Below are 25,862 nucleotides of genomic sequence, written 5' to 3' on the forward strand. Positions count from 1 at the left end.
CAGAAGTAATGATGACCCGTGGACTGATCACACTTAACAGAAGAAAACATAATTTATGCTTACCTGATAAATTCCTTTCTTCTGTAGTGTGATCAGTCCACGGCCCGCCCTGTTTTTAAGGCAGGTAAATATTTTTTAATTTATACTCCAGTCACCACTTCACCCTTGGCTTTTCCTTTCTCGTTGGTCCTTGGTCGAATGACTGGGAGTGACGTAGAGGGGAGGAGCTATATGCAGCTCTGCTGGGTGAATCCTCTTGCACTTCCTGTTGGGGAGGAGTAATATCCCAGAAATAATGATGACCCGTGGACTGATCACACTACAGAAGAAAGGAATTTATCAGGTAAGCATAAATTATGTTTTTGTCAGGCCTTGGTCAAAATCAGGCCTGTCTTTAAGTCTGTTGCTCCTCCTTGGAGCCTTAACCGTGTTCTTAAAGTTTTACAGCTGGCTCTGTTTGAGCCGTTGCATTCTATAGACATTAAGTTGTTATCTCGGAAGGTTTTGTTTCTTGTTGCTATCTCTTCTGCTCGAAGAGTCTTGGAACTCTCAGCTCTGCAGTGTGATCCCCTTATCTTATTTGTCATGCCGATAAGGCGGTTCGTCGTACTAAGTTAGGTTTTCTTCTTAAGCTTGTTTCTAATAGAAATATCAATCAGGAAATTGTTGTTCCCTCTCTGTGTCCTAATCCTTCTTCTTCCAAAGAACGTTTGTTACACAATTTGGATGTTGTACATGCTCTTAAATTTTACTTACAGGCGACTAAGGATTTTCGCCAGTCCTCTTTTTGTCTGTTTCTCTAGGAAACGTAAAGGTCAGAAAGCTACTGCTACTACTTTCTTTTTGGTTACGAAGTATAATTCGTTTGGCTTATGAGACTGCTTGACAGCAGCCTCCTGAGAGAATTACGGCTCATTCAACAAGAGCCATTTTCTCTTCTTGGGCTTTCAAAAATGAAGCTTCTGTGGAACAAATTTGCAAGGCTGCAACTTGGTCTTCTCTACATACTTTCTCCAAATTGGATACTTTTGCCTCGGCTGAGGCTTCTTTTGGGATAAAGGTTCTTCAAGCGTTGGGGCCTTCTGTTTATAACTGCCTGTCTTGTCCCTCCCTATTTATCCGTTTCCTCTAGCTTGGGTATTGGTTCCCAATAGTAATTACTCAACCTGTGAACTCACCATATCTTAGGAAAGAAAAACAAAAGTTATGCTTACCTGATAAATGTATTTATTTCCGGATATGGTGAGTCCACGGCCCCATACTTTATTTTAAGACAGTTGTTCTTTTGACTATAACCTCAGGCACCTCTACACCTTGTTACTCTTTTTTTTTTTTTTTTTTTTTTCTCCATTTCCCTTCGGTCGAATGACTGGGGGTTGTGGGTAAGGGAGTGATACTTAGCAGTTTAACTGTGGTGCTCTTTGCCTCCTCCTGCTGGCCAGGAGTGATATTCCCAACAGTAATTACTCAAGCCGTGGACTCGCCATATCCGGAAAGAAATGCATTTATCAGGTAAGCATATTTTTTTTTTGTTTTTTTTATTACTTAAATTTCTAGGCATTCATTTAGGGATTGCTACACGACCTTCTGATAAGGTTTAGCTTTTATATTTCAGAGCAAACAATTTGATGGAAAATGTGGAAAATCCTCAGCTGCAAACACACGAATGAGGAGAAATAGGGCTATTAAAAAGTTCACATTTTACCTCGTTAATATATAACTTAATTTTAATAGTGTGTGCACTTTGCTATTTTTTTAGGGATAGTAGCTTTGAATGTTTGCTACTACACAGCAAAGCTACTATCCCTAAAGAAAAAAACAGTGCACACACTATTAAAACACCTTTCAGACCGCTGAGTGAAATGGTGAATGTTGTGAGCAAATAATCATTAGCCACTCACACACATATATATTCATTCTCTCTCTTTCTCTCTCTCTCTCTCTCTCATATTTATACACGTGCGCGTACAATGGACGGATAGACAGACAGACATACACAGACAGATACATACACTACTCACACACTGACACAGGCACACATGCATACAATAACACACACCCTGACACACACTCACACATGCATGTGCCCACTCACATACAAACATACATACACAAATACATTAACACACATGCACAGATAGACATACACACTGACAGTTACTTAGTAAGTGCGTTTTATAATGAGAGAGGCTAAGCCGTTCTGAGGTACACAAATATTAATGCCAACTATAGTCCTTGCTGCTCAGTATATGGCTCTATTGGGTTCATATATGTGTTTCTCTGGCGTTTCACAGCCAGTGCCTCAAAAGCCTCTGACCTCACCGCACGTCACTTTTAGATGGACTTTAATTCATCACTTCTAATAAAGATGCTCTTTGTAATCTAGCTGTGCCATTCTAATCCCCTGTGCTTCAGATGCCCACTTTAAAACGGTTTGAACTATTCTCCAATCATCACTCTAGACATACGGCACTTTTTTTGTAGCTAGAGTGCCGATTGGAGAACAGTTCATACAGTTACCTTACAAAATATGAGTTTTGAAGTGGGCAGCCAAGATAAGAGCTTGCCCGGCTGAGAAGATGCTGTAGGGTACTAAGGTGGTTTCTACATAGGTTGGGGAGTAGTAGCTCTTACATGGAGATTGTACAGAGATTTTGGCTTACCCAGGAAGCTCTTTTGAATCTGGCTCCAAATCATCCTGTTTTTTATTGTACAGTTACATTCTGAACATATGACATCCCTGCTCTTCTGAAACTGTTGTCGGTTTTGAATTTCTTGGCCACTGGTTCATTCCAATTAGTGCCCATTGGGGTTTTTGGGATGAGTCCAAGATTTTCCAGGCATTTGTGGATGTATATCCGTTTGTTTATTTTCATTACCATAGTTAGACGTGATGTTTTTTTGTGTTTGAGGAGGGGGCTACATGTATATATTAACTATTTGGTTGGTCTGAGGAAGAGGAGTATTGTTCCCCGAAATGTCACCACAATAGATAAAACCTTCTACAAATTCCAGTGAGTGGACTACTATGTATGCACACATTCTCATACACACTTATTATTTGAGTTATGGTGAAAATAAAAGCATGATCTTAAAATCCTGCAATTCATAAAAGTAAGAGCCATAGAATTATTATAAAGAAAATTAGCAAATCTAGGCAAGTATCCCTGCTTGCTTATTCCCAGAAGTACTCTGTATACATTGTTACCAGGAACTGTGCAATCTATTCAAATATTTGGAAGCAAAAAACATGATATATGGTATATCTTGCCTAGAGTTCCCTGGTGCATTGGTAACAATGTATACAGAGTACTTCTGGGCATATGGAAGCGGGAATACTTAGGCTAGATTTGCTAATTTTCAATAATTCCATGGCTCTTACTTTTATGGAAGGAATGAATTTAATCTCATGCTTTTATCTCTACCATAACTCAAATGAGTGTTGCTTTTTCTCTAATAAGCTGCAGCAAGTTAAACATAGCTTCTGCTGATGAGTTAATAAACTCTAAACAGTTGTCTTGAAGTATTTGTTTGCTGCACCCACCCCATAAAAGGATAGTTTTTGTGTGTTTGTTCAATAGCACTCTCAGGAAGTTGTGCTGTCCCCAGTCACAGGCAGTTAACTCCAGACCAGTTTGGGTGCAAAGCCCATAGGGAAAATTTCTAAATAAATTAATATAACACACAGAGAAAGTCCAGCACTCGCTTGCAAGCTCTCAGCTAAGATTAAAAGCAAAACTGGAGAGTGCTATTGAGCACCCAGGCCTGAGCATGTTGCAGGGTCATAGGATATGTACCCAGTCCAGTCTGAGAGTGCAGTCCCCTTCCGTGTTTTGTATGTGTCTACAGGGGTGTGAAAATTTCTGCACCAACACAATACTATTGCAACAGCAAAATTCATATAGTACTATAGAATCTCTACAAATATTTTTTGTTTTTTAACCTTTACCAACTTATTACCCCACCCAATTATGAAACCATATATCACTCCCTCTTCCCCTTAAATACGTATAGGACCAAGGTGGAAAAGGGAGAAAAAAAACGTAAACTGTTTAAAATAAAAACAAATTAAATCTAAAAATGGGATTATATACTCAGGATAAACAACGCAACTGTTTATTGCACAATAGGGGTGTATTTACTATTTAAGCAGGTTATAATACCTTGGGGTGGGAAGTTCCGGTGTTTGGACAAAAAAAGCAAACCCGACAAAATGGCAAACTGTGTCACTTCCTGTAATATTGCATTAGCGGTTTAAACATTTCTCATCTGAATGTGGATGCGTGCCGCTTCATACATTCCTGCCAGCACACGTCAGGGCTTCAGTGTCAACTTCCTGGACCACACTGCCTGTTCAGGATAGGTGGGCTAACGCTGATCAGTTCTCATCACTGAACTTCAACCTGTTGAATCTTTCAAAAATGGGGGGCCAATGTGCATATTTAACTTTATTATGTCACTTTTGGGTGTAGGTTATTATGAATCACTGTAAAATGAGAGCTAGGTGTAATGCTATTCACACATTATCAAAAAACATAAATTTTTACTGTCCCTAATGCTGCTGATGGTTTAATACTTTTTTGTGGTTTTGCAGATGAAAATGGAACACAGTGTCCAATACCGTTTCCAGCCTATGCAAAAAACGTTCTAATTGCCTTGTGTAAGGAAGTCCCATTTCAGATCTTTTGCACCTCCTGTCGTCATGAACTGGGCTCTCACCTGGAACTCACTGCTCACTTCAGGTTTACTTTTAGCTTCTTGTGCAGTCGCACTTTTTTTTTTAAATTTGTGTATTTAAAGAAATTATTTCTGTCTTTGATATAATCTTATGTGTTACACAAAATATTTTATACATCTTAAATGGTTTATTTACTTATGCTATTCTTCCAGTGTTCCACAGTCTTCCAGTAAAATTCCACTCTGACTTTATTACCCCAAAAAAGTCACCAAGATAACTGGGGTTTACACTTTGGTCTAGATTCTATGCTGGTTGCTTCAGTGGACAACTACACACAAAGCAGCAGTGCTGTATTTCTGTTTTAATAACTAGATCATAGTCAGTCCACCAGCATTTAGTGACTGCTCACTACTTGCAGCTCACTAAATTGTTGATCCCAAGTCAGTCTGCTTCCTCTTGAATGATTTTGACAAGTACAGTACATTTATGAATAGTTATGTCCTGAGAGAAGCCATGCACTTAGTTTTGGCATGCTGGCCAGAGTCATGCTTTATAAGAACACAAATTTTATGAACCTACCTGTGGAGATCTTAATTATGTTTTGCCTGGACATATGCTGCATATTATATGTCTCTAAGTATCCTCAGCAGGATAGAGACACATAGGAAAATTAAGTTCAGACATCATTGCATTCATTACTTTATAGAAACTAAACCTTTACACTGATATCTTCAATATCAAACTAATATAATTGTAAAACATATATATATGCAAATTATTTTGAGGCTAATGCTTTGCTTTAAATACATCTAGCATAAATTTACTGTTTAATATCCCTTTAACAATGCTAGAATTTCCTATTCATTTTGCCTTGTTGAAGTATTTCACACTGAGCATGGGTATGCTATTTTTTCCCTCTTCATCCTGATGACCTGATTGTACGTTTGCATATCTCTTAACATTAAATATGATTAGTTGAGTATATAACAAACTGCTACCACACAGATATTTATGAAACTTGGTGAGCAGATAGATTTAGTTGACTAGTAAAAGAAAAGATTGTTGAAATACAAAGATCTAATGATAATTACAGACTTTCTCAAACAAGGTTTGCCAACAGATCTGCAGCCTGTAGGTCAGTGAGTATCTGCAGTATTGTAACACCTGTATGTCTTGAGGGAGATAGTTCAGTTTAATTATCTCTATATTTATATTTATCTACCATTTCTTACCTAGCAAAAGGTAATACTGTTGCATTTAGAGACTCTATAGATAAAAGGATAGACAAATGTAGGTTTGTTTTATTTTTAAAGTGTTTAAGATGCAACAACAAATGCCTTACCGATTCCTTTTAATGGAGAGTAAAGCCAATATTAAGCTCTTAAATGGATTGAATAAAGCATGACATTTTAATCAACTTTCCAGTTTACTTCTATTATAAATGTAGTATCCTTTTTAAAAGGGACATTACAGTCTTTGAATAGAAACCTATTTGCATTATACATTTAATTGCAAAAATGCTACTCGGAAAAGTTATCACTGTTTTAGTGTTAACATTTTTCTCTGCACGTGAGGCATAGCTAGATAATCTAAGTGCACCAGTATTTAAAATACTGCAGTTGCTTTGAGTGTCAGTGGGGCTTGTATCATGTCAACAATTAACCGCGCTGGTGCACAATGCATGCTTAAATACAAATTTGAAACTGCTAATGCTTTTATTATAAGCCTTTTTTGCTTATGCAGGTATATTCCAAAAATGCTTCTACTCAAAACTGAAAAACATCCATGTGGATTCCACTTTTGTCTGGAAATTCCCTTTTAAGAGTTGTGATAGATGAGCTCAGACATATGCATGTGTCTTAGTCCTCTGGCAGCAGTGTTGGTAACAATGTTTATATATGTTAACTGTTGCAAATACTGTTACCATAGACTGCTAAACATGTACACACTCCTATTAGCCTAGAGTTGTTTAAAGTGAAGGTCAAATTCGATAAATTAGTGCCTGGTTTTTAATAATCCTATTAAAAACATGGGCACTTTAATTCATCAAAATTGACATTTCACTCCTTTTATTCAAAAACTTGCCTTTTAATCTTGACAGCCGCTGCTGCTCTTCCTCCGCCCGTCGCAAGCCCTCTTCGCGAGTCCATAATGACGAATTCGGCTTCCTCCAATCACGGCGTTGCATAAGGCCATGACCCCCCCCCCCCCGGGTGATAAGAGTAAGCAGCATTTCGTCATTTCTGACGTAAGAAGAGGCTTACGACGGCCGGGGGAATCGCTGGAGTGGGTTTCAGGATTAAAAGGTACGTTTTTTGAAGAAAAGGAGTGAAATGTCAATTTTGATGAATTAAAGTGCCCTTGTTTTTAATAGGTTTATTAAAAACCGGGCACTAATTCATCAAAATTGACCTTGACTTTAAAATTGCATGTTCTATCTGGATCATGAACATTTAATTTCTCCAACATAGGTGTGTCCGGTCCACGGCGTCATCCTTACTTGTGGGATATTCTCTTCCCCAACAGGAAATGGCAAAGAGCCCAGCAAAGCTGGTCACATGATCCCTCCTAGGCTCCGCCTACCCCAGTCATTCTCTTTGCCGTTGTACAGGCAACATCTCCACGGAGATGGCTTAGAGTTTTTTAGTGTTTAACTGTAGTTTTTATTATTCAATCAAGAGTTTGTTATTTTAAAATAGTGCTGGTATGTACTATTTACTCAGAAACAGAAAAGAGATGAAGATTTCTGTTTGTATGAGGAAAATGATTTTAGCAACCGTCACTAAAATCCATGGCTGTTCCACACAGGACTGTTGAGAGCAATTAACTTCAGTTGGGGGAACAGTGAGCAGTCTCTTGCTGCTTGAGGTATGACACATTCTAACAAGACGATGTAATGCTGGAAGCTGTCATTTTCCCTATGGGATCCGGTAAGCCATGTTTATTACGATCGTAAATAAGGGCTTCACAAGGGCTTATTAAGACTGTAGACTTTTTCTGGGCTAAATCGATTCATTATTAACACATATTTAGCCTTGAGGAATCATTTTATTTGGGTATTTTGATATAATAATATCGGCAGGCACTGTTTTAGACACCTTATTCTTTAGGGGCTTTCCCAAAGCATAGGCAGAGCCTCATTTTCGCGCCGGTGTTGCGCACTTGTTTTTGAGAGGCATGGCATGCAGTCGCATGTGAGAGGAGCTCTGATACTTAGAAAAGACTTTCTGAAGGCGTCATTTGGTATCGTATTCCCCTTTGGGCTTGGTTGGGTCTCAGCAAAGCAGATACCAGGGACTGTAAAGGGGTTAAAGTTCAAAACGGCTCCGGTTCCGTTATTTTAAGGGTTAAAGCTTCCAAATTTGGTATGCAATACTTTTAAGGCTTTAAGACACTGTGGTGAAAATTTGGTGAATTTTGAACAATTCCTTCATGTTTTTTCGCAATTGCAGTAATAAAGTGTGTTCAGTTTAAAATTTAAAGTGACAGTAACGGTTTTATTTTAAAACGTTTTTTGTACTTTGTTATCAAGTTTATGCCTGTTTAACATGTCTGAACTACCAGATAGACTGTGTTCTGAATGTGGGGAAGCCAGATTTCCTATTCATTTAAATAAATGTGATTTATGTGACAATGACAATGATGCCCAAGATGATTCCTCAAGTGAGGGGAGTAAGCATGGTACTGCATCATTCCCTCCTTCGTCTACACGAGTCTTGCCCACTCAGGAGGCCCCTAGTACATCTAGCGCGCCAATACTCCTTACTATGCAACAATTAACGGCTGTAATGGATAATTCTGTCAAAAACATTTTAGCCAAAATGAACACTTATCAGCGTAAGCACGACTGCTCTGTTTTAGATACCGAAGAGCATGACGACGCTGATAATAATGTTTCTGAAGGGCCCCTAACCCAGTCTGATGGGGCCAGGGAGGTTTTGTCTGAGGGAGAAATTACTGATTCAGGGAACATTTCTCAACAAGCTGAACCTGATGTGATTACATTTAAATTTAAGTTGGAACATCTCCGCATTCTGCTTAAGGAGGTATTATCCACTCTGGATGATTGTGACAAGTTGGTCATCCCAGAGAAACTATGTAAAATGGACAAGTTCCTAGAGGTGCCGGGGCTCCCAGAAGCTTTTCCTATACCCAAGCGGGTGGCGGACATTGTTAATAAAGAATGGGAAAGGCCCGGTATTCCTTTCGTCCCTCCCCCCATATTTAAAAAATTGTTTCCTATGGTCGACCCCAGAAAGGACTTATGGCAGACAGTCCCCAAGGTCGAGGGAGCGGTTTCCACTTTAAACAAACGCACCACTATACCCATAGAGGATAGTTGTGCTTTCAAAGATCCTATGGATAAAAAATTAGAAGGTTTGCTTAAAAAGATGTTTGTTCAGCAGGGTTACCTTCTACAACCAATTTCATGCGTTGTCCCTGTCGCTACAGCCGCATGTTTCTGGTTCGATGAGCTGATAAAGGCGGTCGATAGTGATTCTCCTCCTTATGAGGAGATTATGGACAGAATCAATGCTCTCAAATTGGCTAATTCTTTTACCCTAGACGCCACTTTGCAATTGGCTAGGTTAGCGGCTAAGAATTCTGGGTTTGCTATTGTGGCGCGCAGAGCGCTTTGGTTGAAATCTTGGTCGGCTGATGCGTCTTCCAAGAACAAGCTACTTAACATTCCTTTCAAGGGGAAAACGCTGTTTGGCCCTGACTTGAAAGAGATTATCTCTGATATCACTGGGGGTAAGGGCCACGCCCTTCCTCAGGATCGGCCTTTCAAGGCAAAAAATAAACCTAATTTTCGTCCCTTTCCTAGAAACGGACCAGCCCAAAGTGCTACGTCCTCTAAGCAAGAGGGTAATACTTCTCAAGCCAAGCCAGCTTGGAGACCAATGCAAGGCTGGAACAAGGGAAAGCAGGCCAAGAAACCTGCCACTGCTACCAAGACAGCATGAAATGTTGGCCCCCGATCCGGGACCGGATCTGGTGGGGGGCAGACTCTCTCTCTTCGCTCAGGCTTGGGCAAGAGATGTTCTGGATCCTTGGGCGCTAGAAATAGTCTCCCAAGGTTATCTTCTGGAATTCAAGGGGCTTCCCCCAAGGGGGAGGTTCCACAGGTCTCAGTTGTCTTCAGACCACATAAAAAGACAGGCATTCTTACATTGTGTAGAAGACCTGTTAAAAATGGGAGTGATTCATCCTGTTCCATTAAGAGAACAAGGGATGGGGTTCTACTCCAATCTGTTCATAGTTCCCAAAAAAGAGGGTACGTTCAGACCAATCTTAGATCTCAAGATCTTAAACAAGTTTCTCAAGGTTCCATCGTTCAAGATGGAAACCATTCAAACTATTCTTCCTTCCATCCAGGAAGGTCAATTCATGACCACGGTGGATTTAAAGGATGCGTATCTACATATTCCTATCCACAAGGAACATCATCGGTTCCTAAGGTTCGCATTCCTGGACAAGCATTACCAGTTCGTGGCGCTTCCTTTCGGATTAGCCACTGCTCCAAGGATTTTCACAAAGGTACTAGGGTCCCTTCTAGCTGTGCTAAGACCAAGGGGCATTGCTGTAGTACCTTACTTGGACGACATTCTGATTCAAGCGTCGTCCCTTCCTCAAGCAAAGGCTCACACGGACATAGTCCTGGCCTTTCTCAGATCTCACGGATGGAAAGTGAACGTGGAAAAGAGTTCTCTATCTCCGTCAACAAGGGTTCCCTTCTTGGGAACAATAATAGACTCCTTAGAAATGAGGATATTTCTGACAGAGGCCAGAAAAACAAAGCTTCTAGACTCTTGTCGGATACTTCATTCCGTTCCTCTTCCTTCCATAGCTCAGTGCATGGAAGTGATCGGGTTGATGGTAGCGGCAATGGACATAGTTCCTTTTGCGCGCATTCATCTAAGACCATTACAACTGTGCATGCTCAGTCAGTGGAATGGGGATTATACAGACTTGTCTCCGAAGATACAAGTAAATCAGAGGACCAGAGACTCATTCCGTTGGTGGCTGTCCCTGGACAACCTGTCACAAGGGATGACATTCCGCAGACCAGAGTGGGTCATTGTCACGACCGACGCCAGTCTGATGGGCTGGGGCGCGGTCTGGGGATCCCTGAAAGCTCAGGGTCTTTGGTCTCGGGAAGAATCTCTTCTACCGATAAATATTCTGGAACTGAGAGCGATATTCAATGCTCTCAAGGCTTGGCCTCAGCTAGCGAGGGCCAAGTTCATACGGTTTCAATCAGACAACATGACAACTGTTGCGTACATCAACCATCAGGGGGGAACAAGGAGTTCCCTAACGATGGAAGAAGTGACCAAAATCATTCTATGGGCGGAGTCTCACTCCTGCCACCTGTCCGCTATCCACATCCCAGGAGTGGAAAATTGGGAAGCGGATTTTCTGAGTCGTCAGACATTGCATCCGGGGGAGTGGGAACTCCATCCGGAAATCTTTGCCCAAGTCACTCAGCTGTGGGGCATTCCAGACATGGATCTGATGGCCTCTCGTCAGAACTTCAAAGTTCCTTGCTACGGGTCCAGATCCAGGGATCCCAAGGCGGCTCTAGTGGATGCACTAGTAGCACCTTGGACCTTCAAACTAGCTTATGTGTTCCCGCCGTTTCCTCTCATCCCCCGGCTGGTAGCCAGGATCAATCAGGAGAGGGCGTCGGTGATCTTGATAGCTCCTGCGTGGCCACGCAGGACTTGGTATGCAGATCTGGTGAATATGTCATCGGCTCCACCTTGGAAGCTACCTTTGAGACGAGACCTTCTTGTTCAGGGTCCGTTCGAACATCCGAACCTGGTTTCACTCCAGCTGACTGCTTGGAGATTGAACGCTTGATCTTATCGAAGCGAGGGTTCTCAGATTCTGTTATCGATACTCTTGTTCAGGCCAGAAAGCCTGTAACTAGAAAGATTTACCACAAAATTTGGAAAAAATATATCTGTTGGTGTGAATCTAAAGGATTCCCTTGGGACAAGGTTAAGATTCCTAAGATTCTATCCTTCCTTCAAGAAGGATTGGAAAAAGGATTATCTGCAAGTTCCCTGAAGGGACAGATTTCTGCCTTGTCTGTGTTACTTCACAAAAAACTGGCAGCTGTGCCAGATGTTCAAGCCTTTGTTCAGGCTCTGGTTTGAATTAAGCCTGTTTACAAACCTTTGACTCCTCCTTGGAGTCTCAATTTAGTTCTTTCAGTTCTTCAGGGGGTTCCGTTTGAACCCTTACATTCCGTTGATATTAAGTTATTATCTTGGAAAGTTTTGTTTTTAGTTGCAATTTCTTCTGCTAGAAGAGTTTCAGAATTATCTGCTCTGCAGTGTTCTCCTCCTTATCTGGTGTTCCATGCAGATAAGGTGGTTTTACGTACTAAACCTGGTTTTCTTCCAAAAGTTGTTTCTAACAAAAACATTAACCAGGAGATTATCGTACCTTCTCTGTGTCCGAAACCAGTTTCAAAGAAGGAACGTTTGTTGCACAATTTGGATGTTGTTCGCGCTCTAAAATTCTATTTAGATGCTACAAAGGATTTTAGACAAACATCTTCCTTGTTTGTTGTTTATTCCGGTAAAAGGAGAGGTCAAAAAGCAACTTCTACCTCTCTCTCTTTTTGGATTAAAAGCATCATCAGATTGGCTTACGAGACTGCCGGACGGCAGCCTCCCGAAAGAATCACAGCTCATTCCACTAGGGCTGTGGCTTCCACATGGGCCTTCAAGAACGAGGCTTCTGTTGATCAGATATGTAGGGCAGCGACTTGGTCTTCACTGCACACTTTTACCAAATTTTACAAGTTTGATACTTTTGCTTCTTCTGAGGCTATTTTTGGGAGAAAGGTTTTGCAAACCGTGGTGCCTTCCATTTAGGTGACCTGATTTGCTCCCTCCCTTCATCCGTGTCCTAAAGCTTTGGTATTGGTTCCCACAAGTAAGGATGACGCCGTGGACCGGACACACCTATGTTGGAGAAAACAGAATTTATGTTTACCTGATAAATTACTTTCTCCAACGGTGTGTCCGGTCCACGGCCCGCCCTGGTTTTTTTTTTTTAATCAGGTCTGATAATTTATTTTCTTTAACTACAGTCACCACGGTACCATATGGTTTCTCCTATGCAAATATTCCTCCTTAACGTCGGTCGAATGACTGGGGTAGGCGGAGCCTAGGAGGGATCATGTGACCAGCTTTGCTGGGCTCTTTGCCATTTCCTGTTGGGGAAGAGAATATCCCACAAGTAAGGATGACGCCGTGGACCGGACACACCGTTGGAGAAAGTAATTTATCAGGTAAACATAAATTCTGTTTTTGACTTTCCCTGTAAGTCAATGGATAGTAAGTAATTACATTATTTTCCTTAAGACAATATTAAAGGGACAGTATACACCAATTGTCAAATAACTGCATGTAATAGACACTACTATACAGAATAATATGCATATATAATGTTTTTACAAGGCTAAAAGTTCTATCTATTTTTTTCTTCTCTGAATTTTATATAGAACTCGTTGTCGCAACGCTGGTCCCACATCTCGGTCAGAAAAAACCATAGCTAGAGTTGCAGAGATATTTCGGATAAAAGCTTTATGTTTTTCATGTAAAAAAGTTTTCAAGAATGACAGTGATATTGCTAAGCATAAACAGCAGACTAATCACAAAGTGAGATTGAGTAAATCCATGGAAGAATCCATTATGGCATTTTGTTTTATCAACGAAGGAAGAAAAACTCCTTCAGATTTTTCCTTGTCTGCAGCAAATGCACGATTAAAACCTTGTATGCTTAAAAGGACCTTAAATGATTTTGATCAACCAAATGTTATGAAATGCAAAAAAGAACTTGAAAATACAGCCGTTACTGGTATTCCTGGAAAAAAAGCCAACAACTCTGAAATTATGGTAACATCTTGGTTCTGTGAATGTTGTCTGAAATTTTCAACTGAGGCCACTGCAGAAAATCACATTTTGAAAGCAAATCGGATCTTTTATAAATGCAAAGTCTGCAACAAGCTTGCTGAGGATTTGAGCATCATTCATTTGCACATGAGTCGCTTCCATGGGGGAGCTCATTTGAATAATTTTGGATTCTGGTGCCGAGCTTGTTCTGTGGAGCAGCCTAGAATGGAGTTGATGATGGCACATGTATCTGAAAATCATGGTGGTCATTCATATTATTATGAGAAAGAAACTGTAGAAGAGCAGCCCGCCTCATCCACATCTGCTGTAGGGCAAACTAAATCAAAACTATCAAACCCTGAAACTCCTACAGAATCTACACTTGCTAAAGGTGAATGGCAATGTCACATTTGTGAAGAGATGTTTGATTCTGAAGATAGTGTTAAGCAACACTGCAAATCCTTAAACACCCATCAGTTCTACAAATATAGCTGCACAATATGCAAGAAACGTTTCCACAAAATAGAGACTTTATTCCGCCACAGTCAGCATCAACACGATGGGGATATAAAGATGGAGTATTTTTGTGGACTTTGTGAGGATCTGAACTTTGAGCAGGAGATACATTTTCTTGAGCACTATGAGAAGTTCCACAGTATGGACTATATGTTTGTTCCAGAGCAAGCTGAATCGCCTATTAAAAATCAGCAAGAGTCTTCATCATCAAGCACTGTTGCAAATGAGGACCGCCTGACATGTGGTTGTCTAGAACATTATGTCAACAAGAGAGACAGAAAGGAAGATGGTAGCCAGTGCTTGGCCAACCTTTTGCAGAAGGGGAAACTGTGGTATAGTTGTGGCCTTTGTTCAGTTACAGGACAGTCTTTTGAAAACGTTAAAAATCATCTTTGCAAGGAAAACAAGCCGCCTCAAAGCACGGACATTGTTGTAAAATGTAGCACTTGTACCAAAATATTCAGTGATGCAGATAGTGCCCAACGACACTTTCATGATAAGCATTGCTTTCTACAAAAGCCTAATATTAAAGATTATTTTGGGTCTACAGAGGAAAGTGAGATTTTTAGGTTTACTGCAAGTGTAGCATGTGCAGAATCGAAACCATTAAAAGCTGCAAAGAAATCCATGTTTGAAGAATCACATTTTACAAATGTTCATATTAAGACGGAGTCGCTTCCATTTTCTACAGAGACACAAATGAAGAGTGACAATATGGAAACTGAAGATATGGATACAGGTATTGTGGCTTTGAGTGAATCTCTAATCTCTAGAACAAAATTATGCTTCATTTTGCAAGTTATTTTTAGCATACTTCCCTTTTTGAGTTCCCGTCACTTGAATATATATCTTCAGGCCATTTATGCTACCTATGCTAGACAAGAGAAGTAATCAGGAGCCTTTTATTGTTTTCAGTTGCTCTCAGCATTTAAAGGGATAGTAAACTCCAAAATTGTGTTTTATGATTCAGATAGAACATACAATTTTCCAGTTTACTTCTATTATCAAATTTGCTTCATTCTCTTGTTATCCATTGCTTAAGGGACAACATTGCACTACTGGCAGCTAGATGATCACATCTGGTTAGCCAATCATAAGAGACAAATATGTGCAGGCACCAATTAGCAGCAGCTCCCACTGGTGTTTATGTGCGTGTTCATTTTTAACAAGGGATACTTAGAGAACGAAGCACATTTAAAAATAGAAGTCAATTTAAAAGTGTCTTAAAATTACATGCACTATCTGAATCATGCAAGTTTAATTTTGACTTTCCTATCCCTTCAAATTTAGCCAAGTAATCTTTAAAGGGGCAGTAAAGTCGAGATAAAACTTTCAAGATTCAGATTTAAATAACTTTCCATTTTAGTTCTGTTGTCAAATTATCATCATTCTTTTGGTATCCTTTGTTGAAGAGCATGCTCAGGAGCAGCAATGCACTGCTGGGAGCTAGCTGGTGGTTGGTGGATGCACATATGACTCTTGTCATTGGCTCATAAAATGTCTACTCTCCAACAAAGCTAAGAGAACAAAACAAATTTCATAATGGAAGTAAGTTGAAATGTTTTAAAAAGCATAAGAAGTAAAACAGATAATCTGGACCCTAAACTATTCCACTAAGCCAACTCAAAAGATATACCGTGTTCTCTCTGGCACGGTTGGAAAAAGTAGAAGTGAAAAGAAGGTATTGAGTGGCGCTCTGTAAAGAGCTGAGGGATATAGGTTCAAATATCATATATAGAATAGTTAAATATATATGTAATATATATTGGTGAGGCAGTTAGAAACGCATGTATTCAAGATAATGTGAATCACATATAAAGCGAAATATATTTAATAAACAATTGTTAAAAAATTAATACGAATTCGTAATTAATAATTCACTCACTCACACACAGTCTCTCCGTTCTAAAAATACAGATTTCAAAAACTAAAAGGCAGATACATAAAAAAAAAAAAACAATCCTCAAACTCTCATCGATACCCAGATCTCAACAATAAATATGTATCAAAAAGAAAATAAAGAATTTAGCCACTATGTCAGATAATGCCTGTAGAGAAAGAATTATGCGGATAATGCCAGATTCAACCTGTAAAATTATTTGCAGATAATACAGCTCTCCATTTGTGGCACAGGGTGCTTATCTCTTAAAAAATGGAATGGTAGTTCCGTATATTGTCTCTTAATTGATGAATTAGTATTTGACAGTAGTCCTGTGTGATGGTCTGTATATATAGATACAACACTCTTATGAGGACCATATCCCAGGCTTTAGTTCCGATGCAGTTAGAGTTACCTTTATGGGTAAAGTAACTATGCCTGTAACAAGATAAAATGTTGCAAATCTATGGTGTCGCTCGAGAGGAGCGAATTAGCAGTTAATGTCAAAAAGGAACGGTCAGTGTTAGATGTAAAGCGTAGTTCCTTGCCGGACTTCTGATTTGGCCTGAAATCCTTATGGCAGCCACATTTACTGGCAGACTTCCAAGGCTGTTTGATTCCTCCTTGCTTTTAGCGATATGTGTGAGCGGGTGAAAACAGCGTCTTCACTGCCTGTGCTGTCGGTTGGGTCATCTTACCTGTTTCAGCCGTCAGGGAACTGGATTCATGTTCCTGTTCGAAATTCAAACAACAAACTGTCCTTTTTCGTCTGATATTAATAGTGTGTATGTGTGTGTGTGTGTATATATATATATATATATATATATATATGTGTGATTTTGCTTGTTTGGATCTATGAGTACTGCCACTCGGCAGTTTAAATATAATACCTGTCCTGATGAAGGCCCAACTGAGGGCCGAAACATCGACCATATATTAATGTTCTAGGAATAAAGAAAATATTTGTCTCTATACAAACCCTGAGAGTGCCCTTCTTCTACATTGTTCTTTATATATTTTTATATATATGTATATGTGTGTATGTATACATACAATGAAATCCGCACTTCACCCCTGAGAGTTCTCAGTATTACAAATAAAAGTTCATAAACACCGGTGCAACACTTTACAAGGCTACTCTCTGTGCCTCAAAATACATAGAAGTACAAACACAAAGTGGCACACTGTATAAAGGCTATACCTTTTATTAGAGCAACGTTTTGGGGCTCCTGCCCCTTTCTCAAGCTAATTACAAATGCAGAAAACACATCCTTTATAGACCTAATAATAAAACAGGTAACCATAATCACACATGGGAGGGGTTAACAAAAATGACATCATCACAGCTTATTTTACAAGAAAAAAACTTTTTTTAACATTAACCCTATATTCATTATGTGTGTATTAGGTTGCCTGATTAAAAACAAATGCAGTAAATTAGCCACCATTTTAAATATATTAATGAATATACTTTCACAGGTTTTAAATTTCAAATTGATGGAAGAAGATCAAATTCCCTATTGAGCCCCTTGTTTAAACGCTAGATCCACTTGGCTTCCCTGTTGAGTAAATCCCTATCTCTGTCCCCCCTCTTTGATTTTTGGGGACACTATCTATAAAAAGATACCTTTTAATTGGTTGGCCTGATGTCCCATTTCTGCAAAATGTGCTGGTACAGGGAGGTGTAACATTTTATCACTACGTATGGTCGACTTATGTTGGCAAATGCGATCTCTTATTCTTTGGGTCGTCTCGCCTATGTACAAAAGCCCACATGGACACTTTAGCGCATACACAACATAAGTCGAACTGCATGTATAATAGCCCTTGATATTATATTGTTTCCCTGTATATGGGTGGGAGATGACACCACCCTTAATAATGTTGTTACATTGGGCATAACCCAAACACAGAAATGTGCCATGTTTGGGGGTTCCAAAAAATGTTTTGCTCCGGACATTGGTTGTGGGTGTTGCATGGACCAACTTTTTACCTATAGTATTGCCTCTACGTTACAAGGCTTTGGGGTACTCCTGGAACTCCTTGATCTCTGGACAGGCTTCTTTTACCAGAAACCAGTTTATTTTAATAATAATAATGAACACTTTCCTACTCATTGTGTTATAGGAACTTACAAAATTGAATCTGCGTTTATCATTTCACTTCTGATAGGTGTCTTTAATGACTTCTCAGCTTCCTCTAGCTCCTATGGGCTATAGCCTCTGCTGACAAATTTCTCCTTCCTATCTCTGGATCTAGCTTCCTTAGTGTCAGGATCTGTTACTATTCTGTCTACTCTGAGCAATTGTGATTTGGGCACACTCTTGAAAACTGGGCGGATGAAAACTGCTTCTATGTAGCAGGGTATTCCTGTCTGTGGGTTTAACAAACAAATATGTTATTAACCTGCCATTGTTTTTGAGTACCATGGTGTCCAGAAATTGCACCTTATTTTTATCCAATTTGCTACTAAACCTCAAAAAGGGAACAGCATTTTCAATATCTGATTTAAGTTCTGTCAGTTTATCCGTGGGGCCCCACCACGCAATGAACACGTCATCAATGTAGCGGAACCACCCTTCGCAATACTGTCTGAAAGGGGATTTGTGTATACATGCCTCTCTTCAATGGCATCCATTACCAAACAAGCATAGGATGGTGCCACATTTTACCCCATCGCTGTGCCTGTTTTCTGCATAAAGAATTGATTTTCGAAAAGAAAAAAATTGTTTGTCAATACTAAGTGTAATAGTTGAACTAGCCATTCGAGCTGTGCTTCATCATATAAGTTAATTTTTACTAATGCCTCCTTTATACAGTCCACCCCTGTGGTATGTGGGATGACCGTATAAAGGGAGTTAACATCCCAAGTGGCCAGTACAACTTCCTCATCCATGTTCTGCATTTTAGTGATCTTCTCTATAAATTGTGTGGTATCTCTTATATATGATTTTCCTTGTGTGACAAGGGGTGATAATAACTTATCCAGGAATTGTGCAGTGGGGCTTAAAAGTGAGCCTATGCCGGCTACTATGGGCTTACCTGGAGGGTCTATAAGCCTTTTGTGAACCTTTAGCACAATGTAAAATGCAGGTATAATGGGGTACATTGGAATTAGAAATTTATACATTTTCTGTGTCAAGATGTTATCATTTAAGCCTATATCCAAAATTTTTAGTAATTCCTTACACACATTATCTGTTAGATTACCACTGAGTTTTTCATATACATCTGTATCACATAGCTGTCGCATAATTTCATCTTTATATTTTGTGGTGTCCATTACCACCACTGCTCCGCCCTTGTCTGCGGGCTTGATGGTAATGGACATGTCCATTTCAAGTTCTTTTAGTAACTTATGTTCATCCTGTGTCAGGTTGTATGATCCTTTACATCTGCGTTTATCATATGCCAATTCTTTGTATTGAGTGTCCACTACTTTAATAAAGGTTTCGACCGCTGCATTGTCACCTGAGGGGATAAATGTACTTTTTGTATTGAGGTCAAACTGTCCTGTATCAAAGGGTACCATTTTATCCTGTCTATTTATGATAAGTGAAGTAGTGTCTATATTGGGGTTATTGAAAAAAGCTCTTAATCTCAGTCCCCTAAAGAAACGTGTCAGATCCAGCATTAAGGAGAAAGTGTCAGCCTCCTCAGTTGGGCAAAATGATAGCCCTTTATTTAACACTGCAATTTTATTTTGGCTTAAGGTTTTGGAAGAGAGGTTAATCACATTTTACCTCCGTCGTGTCGGTTTTACTTGTGAGCGTGTCCCCACTCCTCCCACGTTTCATGCCTCGTCTAATCCGCTTCCTGGTGCTCTGATATCGTGTAGGCGCTCCCCTAAAAAAGAAGTGAAAGAGGTTGCGGGTGCTGGAGCTGTAGTCGACATACTCTGTGTTTTCGCTGTCGATTGACATCCTGATCCGGAACTGTCGGAACTAGTGTCAGCGCCACTATCTGCGTCCCTCTGCGTTCTTTGGCGTGATCCCGCCCCCCTAGGCCCATAATTGGCTCTTCGACGTGGGCGGTTCCAACTATACATGTTGCCCATGCTGTAGTTGTGCTCGTCACGCTTGAACTTACGCCGTTTGCGTTCCTCCACTTCCTGCTTGAAGGCGTCCACTGTCTGTTGTATCTCATTAAGCACCCGGATGTAATCCTCTTCGTCATAGAGGGCACGTAATTTGCATTTGTGGTCGTCAATACTGGCTGTTAGAGTGTGCAACTCACGGTTGAAAAAAAATCAATGTTTAAAATTATTAAGTCCATAGAACGTTTATTTAGGATTTGTTGATAAAGGGTGCAAAACTCTGTGTTGTCTGAGAAGGTGGTGGGTTGGAGGGGGGGACCGCATACCTCTAGGAATACGTCTGGTTTGATAGTATTCTGCCAATGCTGCAGAGTTTATTTGTAGATTCACCTGTCTTTTCATCACTCTCTCCAAATCTCGTTTTTGTGAATCTCTGTCAGGTGATTAACCTCTCTTCTAAAACCTTAAGTCAAAATGAAATTGCAGTGTTAAATAAAGGGCTATCATTTTGTCCAACTGAGGAGGCTGACACTTTCTCCTTAATGCTGGATCTGACACGTTTCTTTAGGGGACTGAGATTAAGCGCTTTTTCTCCAACATAGGTGTGTCCGGTCCACGGCGTCATCCTTACTTGTGGGATATTCTCTTCCCCAACAGGAAATGGCAAAGAGCCCAGCAAAGCTGGTCACATGATCCCTCCTAGGCTCCGCCTACCCCAGTCATTCTCTTTGCCGTTGTACCGGCAACATCTCCACGGAGATGGCTTAGAGTTTTTTAGTGTTTAACTGTAGTTTTTATTATTCAATCAAGAGTTTGTTATTTTGAAATAGTGCTGGTATGTACTATTTACTCAGAAACAGAAAAGAGATGAAGATTTCTGTTTGTATGAGGAAAATGATTTTAGCAACCGTCACTAAAATCCATGGCTGTTCCACACAGAACTGTTGAGAGCAATTAACTTCAGTTGGGGGAACAGTGAGCAGTCTCTTGCTGCTTGAGGTATGACACATTCTAACAAGACGATGTAATGCTGGAAGCTGTCATTTTCCCTCTGGGATCCGGTAAGCCATGTTTATTACGATTGTAAATAAGGGCTTCAAAAAGGGCTTATTAAGACTGTAGACTTTTTTTGGGCTAAATCGATTGATTATTAACACATATTTAGCCTTGAGGAATCATTTTATCTGGGTATTTAGAAAAAATATCGGCAGGCACTGTTTTAGACACCTTATTCTTTAGGGGCTTTCCCAAAGCATAGGCAGAGCCTCATTTTCGCGCCGGTGTTGCGCACTTGTTTTTGAGAGGCATGGCATGCAGTCGCATGTGAGAGGAGCTCTGATACTTAGAAAAGCACTTTCTGAAGGCGTCATTTGGTATCGTATTCCCCTTGGGGCTTGGTTGGGTCTCAGCAAAGCAGATACCAGGGACTGTAAGGGGTTAAAGTTCAAAACGGCTCCGGTTCCGTTATTTTAAGGGTTAAAGCTTCCAAATTTGGTGTGCAATACTTTTAAGGCTTTAAGACACTGTGGTGAAAATTTGGTGAATTTTGAACAATTCCTTCATGTTTTTTCGCATTTGCAGTAATAAAGTGTGTTCAGTTTAAAATTTAAAGTGACAGTAACGGTTTTATTTTAAAACGTTTTTTGTACTTGTTATCAAGTTTATGCCTGTTTAACATGTCTGAACTACCAGATAGACTGTGTTCTGAATGTGGGGAAGCCAGAATTCCTATTCATTTAAATAAATGTGATTTATGTGACAATGACAATGATGCCCAAGATGATTCCTCAAGTGAGGGGAGTAAGCATGGTACTGCATCATTCCCTCCTTCGTCTACACGAGTCTTGCCCACTCAGGAGGCCCCTAGTACATCTAGCGCGCCAATACTCCTTACTATGCAACAATTAACGGCTGTAATGGATAATTCTGTCAAAAACATTTTAGCCAAAATGAACACTTATCAGCGTAAGCGCGACTGCTCTGTTTTAGATACTGAAGAGCATGACGACGCTGATATTAATATTTCTGAAGGGCCCCTAACTCAGTCTGATGGGGCCAGGGAGGTTTTGTCTGAGGGAGAAATTACTGATTCAGGGAACATTTCTCAACAAGCTGAACCTGATGTGATTGCATTTAAATTTAAGTTGTAACATCTCCGCATTCTGCTTAAGGAGGTATTATCCACTCTGGATGATTGTGACAAGTTGGTCATCCCAGAGAAACTATGTAAAATGGACAAGTTCCTAGAGGTGCCGGGGCTCCCAGAAGCTTTTCCTATACCCAAGCGGGTGGCGGACATTGTTACTAAAGAATGGGAAAGGCCCGGTATTCCTTTCGTCCCTCCCCCCATATTTAAAAAATTGTTTCCTATGGTCGACCCCAGAAAGGACTTATGGCAGACAGTCCCCAAGGTCGAGGGAGCGGTTTCCACTTTAAACAAACGCACCACTATACCCATAGAGGATAGTTGTGCTTTCAAAGATCCTATGGATAAAAAATTAGAAGGTTTGCTTAAAAAGATGTTTGTTCAGCAGGGTTACCTTCTACAACCAATTTCATGCATTGTCCCTGTCGCTACAGCCGCATGTTTCTGGTTCGATGAGCTGATAAAGGCGGTCGACAGTGATTCTCCTCCTTATGAGGAGATTATGGACAGAATCAATGCTCTCAAATTGGCTAATTCTTTCACCCTAGACGCCACTTTGCAATTGGCTAGGTTAGCGGCTAAGAATTCTGGGTTTGCTATTGTGGCGCGCAGAGCGCTTTGGTTGAAATCTTGGTCGGCTGATGCGTCTTCCAAGAACAAGTTACTTAACATTCCTTTCAAGGGGAAAACGCTGTTTGGCCCTGACTTGAAAGAGATTATCTCGGATATCACTGGGGGTAAGGGCCACGCCCTTCCTCAGGATCGGCCTTTCAAGGCAAAGAATAAACCTAATTTTCGTCCCTTTCGTAGAAACGGACCAGCCCAAAGTGCTACGTCCTCTAAGCAAGAGGGTAATACTTCTCAAGCCAAGCCAGCTTGGAGACCAATGCAAGGCTGGAACAAGGGAAAGCAGGCCAAGAAACCTGCCACTGCTACCAAGACAGCATGAAATGTTGGCCCCCGATCCGGGACCGGATCTGGTGGGGGGCAGACTCTCTCTCTTCGCTCAGGCTTGGGCAAGAGATGTTCTGGATCCTTGGGCACTAGAAATAGTCTCCCAAGGTTATCTTCTGGAATTCAAGGGACTTCCCCCAAGGGGGAGGTTCCACAGGTCTCAGTTGTCTTCAGACCACATAAAAAGACAGGCATTCTTACATTGTGTAGAAGACCTGTTAAAAATGGGAGTGATTCATCCCGTTCCATTAAGAGAACAAGGGATGGGGTTCTACTCCAATCTGTTTATAGTTCCCAAAAAAGAGGGAACGTTCAGACCAATCTTAGATCTCAAGATCTTAAACAAGTTTCTCAAGGTTCCATCGTTCAAGATGGAAACCATTCGAACTATTCTTCCTTCCATCCAGGAAGGTCAATTCATGACCACGGTGGATTTAAAGGATGCGTATCTACATATTCCTATCCACAAGGAACATCATCGGTTCCTGAGGTTCGCATTCCTGGACAAACATTACCAGTTCGTGGCGCTTCCTTTCGGATTAGCCACTGCTCCAAGGATTTTCACAAAGGTACTAGGGTCCCTTCTAGCTGTGCTAAGACCAAGGGGCATTGCTGTAGTACCTTACTTGGACGACATTCTGATTCAAGCGTCGTCCCTTCCTCAAGCAAAGGCTCACACGGACATTGTCCTGGCCTTTCTCAGATCGCACGGATGGAAAGTGAACGTGGAAAAGAGTTCTCTATCTCCGTCAACAAGGGTTCCCTTCTTGGGAACAACAATAGACTCCTTAGAAATGAGGATTTTTCTGACAGAGGCCAGAAAAACAAAACTTCTAGACTCTTGTCGGATACTTCATTCCGTTCCTCTTCCTTCCATAGCTCAGTGCATGGAAGTGATCGGGTTGATGGTAGCGGCAATGGACATAGTTCCTTTTGCACGCATTCATCTAAGACCATTACAACTGTGCATGCTCAGTCAGTGGAATGGGGACTATACAGACTTGTCTCCGAAGATACAAGTAAATCAGAGGACCAGAGACTCACTCCGTTGGTGGCTGTCCCTGGACAACCTGTCACGAGGGATGACATTCCGCAGACCAGAGTGGGTCATTGTCACGACCGACGCCAGTCTGATGGGCTGGGGCGCGGTCTGGGGATCCCTGAAAGCTCAGGGTCTTTGGTCTCGGGAAGAATCTCTTCTACCGATAAATATTCTGGAACTGAGAGCGATATTCAATGCTCTCAAGGCTTGGCCTCAGCTAGCGAGGGCCAAGTTCATACGGTTTCAATCAGACAACATGACAACTGTTGCGTACATCAACCATCAGGGGGGAACAAGGAGTTCCCTGGCGATGGAAGAAGTGACCAAAATCATTCTATGGGCGGAGTCTCACTCCTGCCACCTGTCTGCTATCCACATCCCAGGAGTGGAAAATTGGGAAGCGGATTTTCTGAGTCGTCAGACATTGCATCCGGGGGAGTGGGAACTCCATCCGGAAATCTTTGCCCAAGTCACTCAGCTGTGGGGCATTCCAGACATGGATCTGATGGCCTCTCGTCAGAACTTCAAAGTTCCTTGCTACGGGTCCAGATCCAGGGATCCCAAGGCGGCTCTAGTGGATGCACTAGTAGCACCTTGGACCTTCAAACTAGCTTATGTGTTCCCGCCGTTTCCTCTCATCCCCAGGCTGGTAGCCAGGATCAATCAGGAGAGGGCGTCGGTGATCTTGATAGCTCCTGCGTGGCCACGCAGGACTTGGTACGCAGATCTGGTGAATATGTCATCGGCTCCTCCTTGGAAGCTACCTTTGAGACGAGACCTTCTTGTTCAGGGTCCGTTCGAACATCCGAATCTGGTTTCACTCCAGCTGACTGCTTGGAGATTGAACGCTTGATCTTATCGAAGCGAGGATTCTCAGATTCTGTTATCGATACTCTTGTTCAGGCCAGAAAGCCTGTAACTAGAAAGATTTACCACAAAATTTGGAAAAAATATATCTGTTGGTGTGAATCTAAAGGATTCCCTTGGGACAAGGTTAAGATTCCTAGGATTCTATCCTTCCTTCAAGAAGGATTGGAAAAAGGATTATCTGCAAGTTCCCTGAAGGGACAGATTTCTGCCTTGTCTGTGTTACTTCACAAAAAGCTGGCCGCTGTGCCAGATGTTCAAGCCTTTGTTCAGGCTCTGGTTAGAATTAAGCCTGTTTACAAACCTTTGACTCCTCCTTGGAGTCTCAATTTAGTTCTTTCAGTTCTTCAGGGGGTTCCGTTTGAACCCTTGCATTCCGTTGATATTAAGTTATTATCTTGGAAAGTTTTGTTTTTAGTTGCAATTTCTTCTGCTAGAAGAGTTTCAGAATTATCTGCTCTGCAGTGTTCTCCTCCTTATCTGGTGTTCCATGCAGATAAAGTGGTTTTACGTACTAAACCTGGTTTTCTTCCAAAAGTTGTTTCTAACAAAAACATTAACCAGGAGATTATCGTACCTTCTCTGTGTCCGAAACCAGTTTCAAAGAAGGAACGTTTGTTGCACAATTTGGATGTTGTTCGCGCTCTAAAATTCTATTTAGATGCTACAAAGGATTTTAGACAAACATCTTCCTTGTTTGTTGTTTATTCCGGTAAAAGGAGAGGTCAAAAAGCAACTTCTACCTCTCTCTCTTTTTGGATTAAAAGCATCATCAGATTGGCTTACGAGACTGCCGGACGGCAGCCTCCCGAAAGAATCACAGCTCATT

The 25,862-nt window shown here is 41.0% G+C and overlaps 1 protein-coding gene across 1 annotated transcript in view; it reads left to right on the top strand.

The window, feature by feature from the left end:
- ZNF451 (zinc finger protein 451) overlaps positions 1-25,862 on the top strand; it is a 215,049-nt gene that overhangs the window by 83,350 nt on the left and 105,837 nt on the right. Inside the window, exons 9-10 of the mRNA XM_053710403.1 lie at positions 4,595-4,742; positions 13,203-14,848. Of these exons, the coding sequence (XP_053566378.1) occupies positions 4,595-4,742; positions 13,203-14,848 (1,794 nt within the window). The remainder of the gene's footprint in view (positions 1-4,594; positions 4,743-13,202; positions 14,849-25,862) is intronic.

Source organism: Bombina bombina, chromosome 4, assembly GCF_027579735.1.
Source record: "Bombina bombina isolate aBomBom1 chromosome 4, aBomBom1.pri, whole genome shotgun sequence".
NCBI classification, from domain to species: domain Eukaryota; kingdom Metazoa; phylum Chordata; class Amphibia; order Anura; family Bombinatoridae; genus Bombina; species Bombina bombina.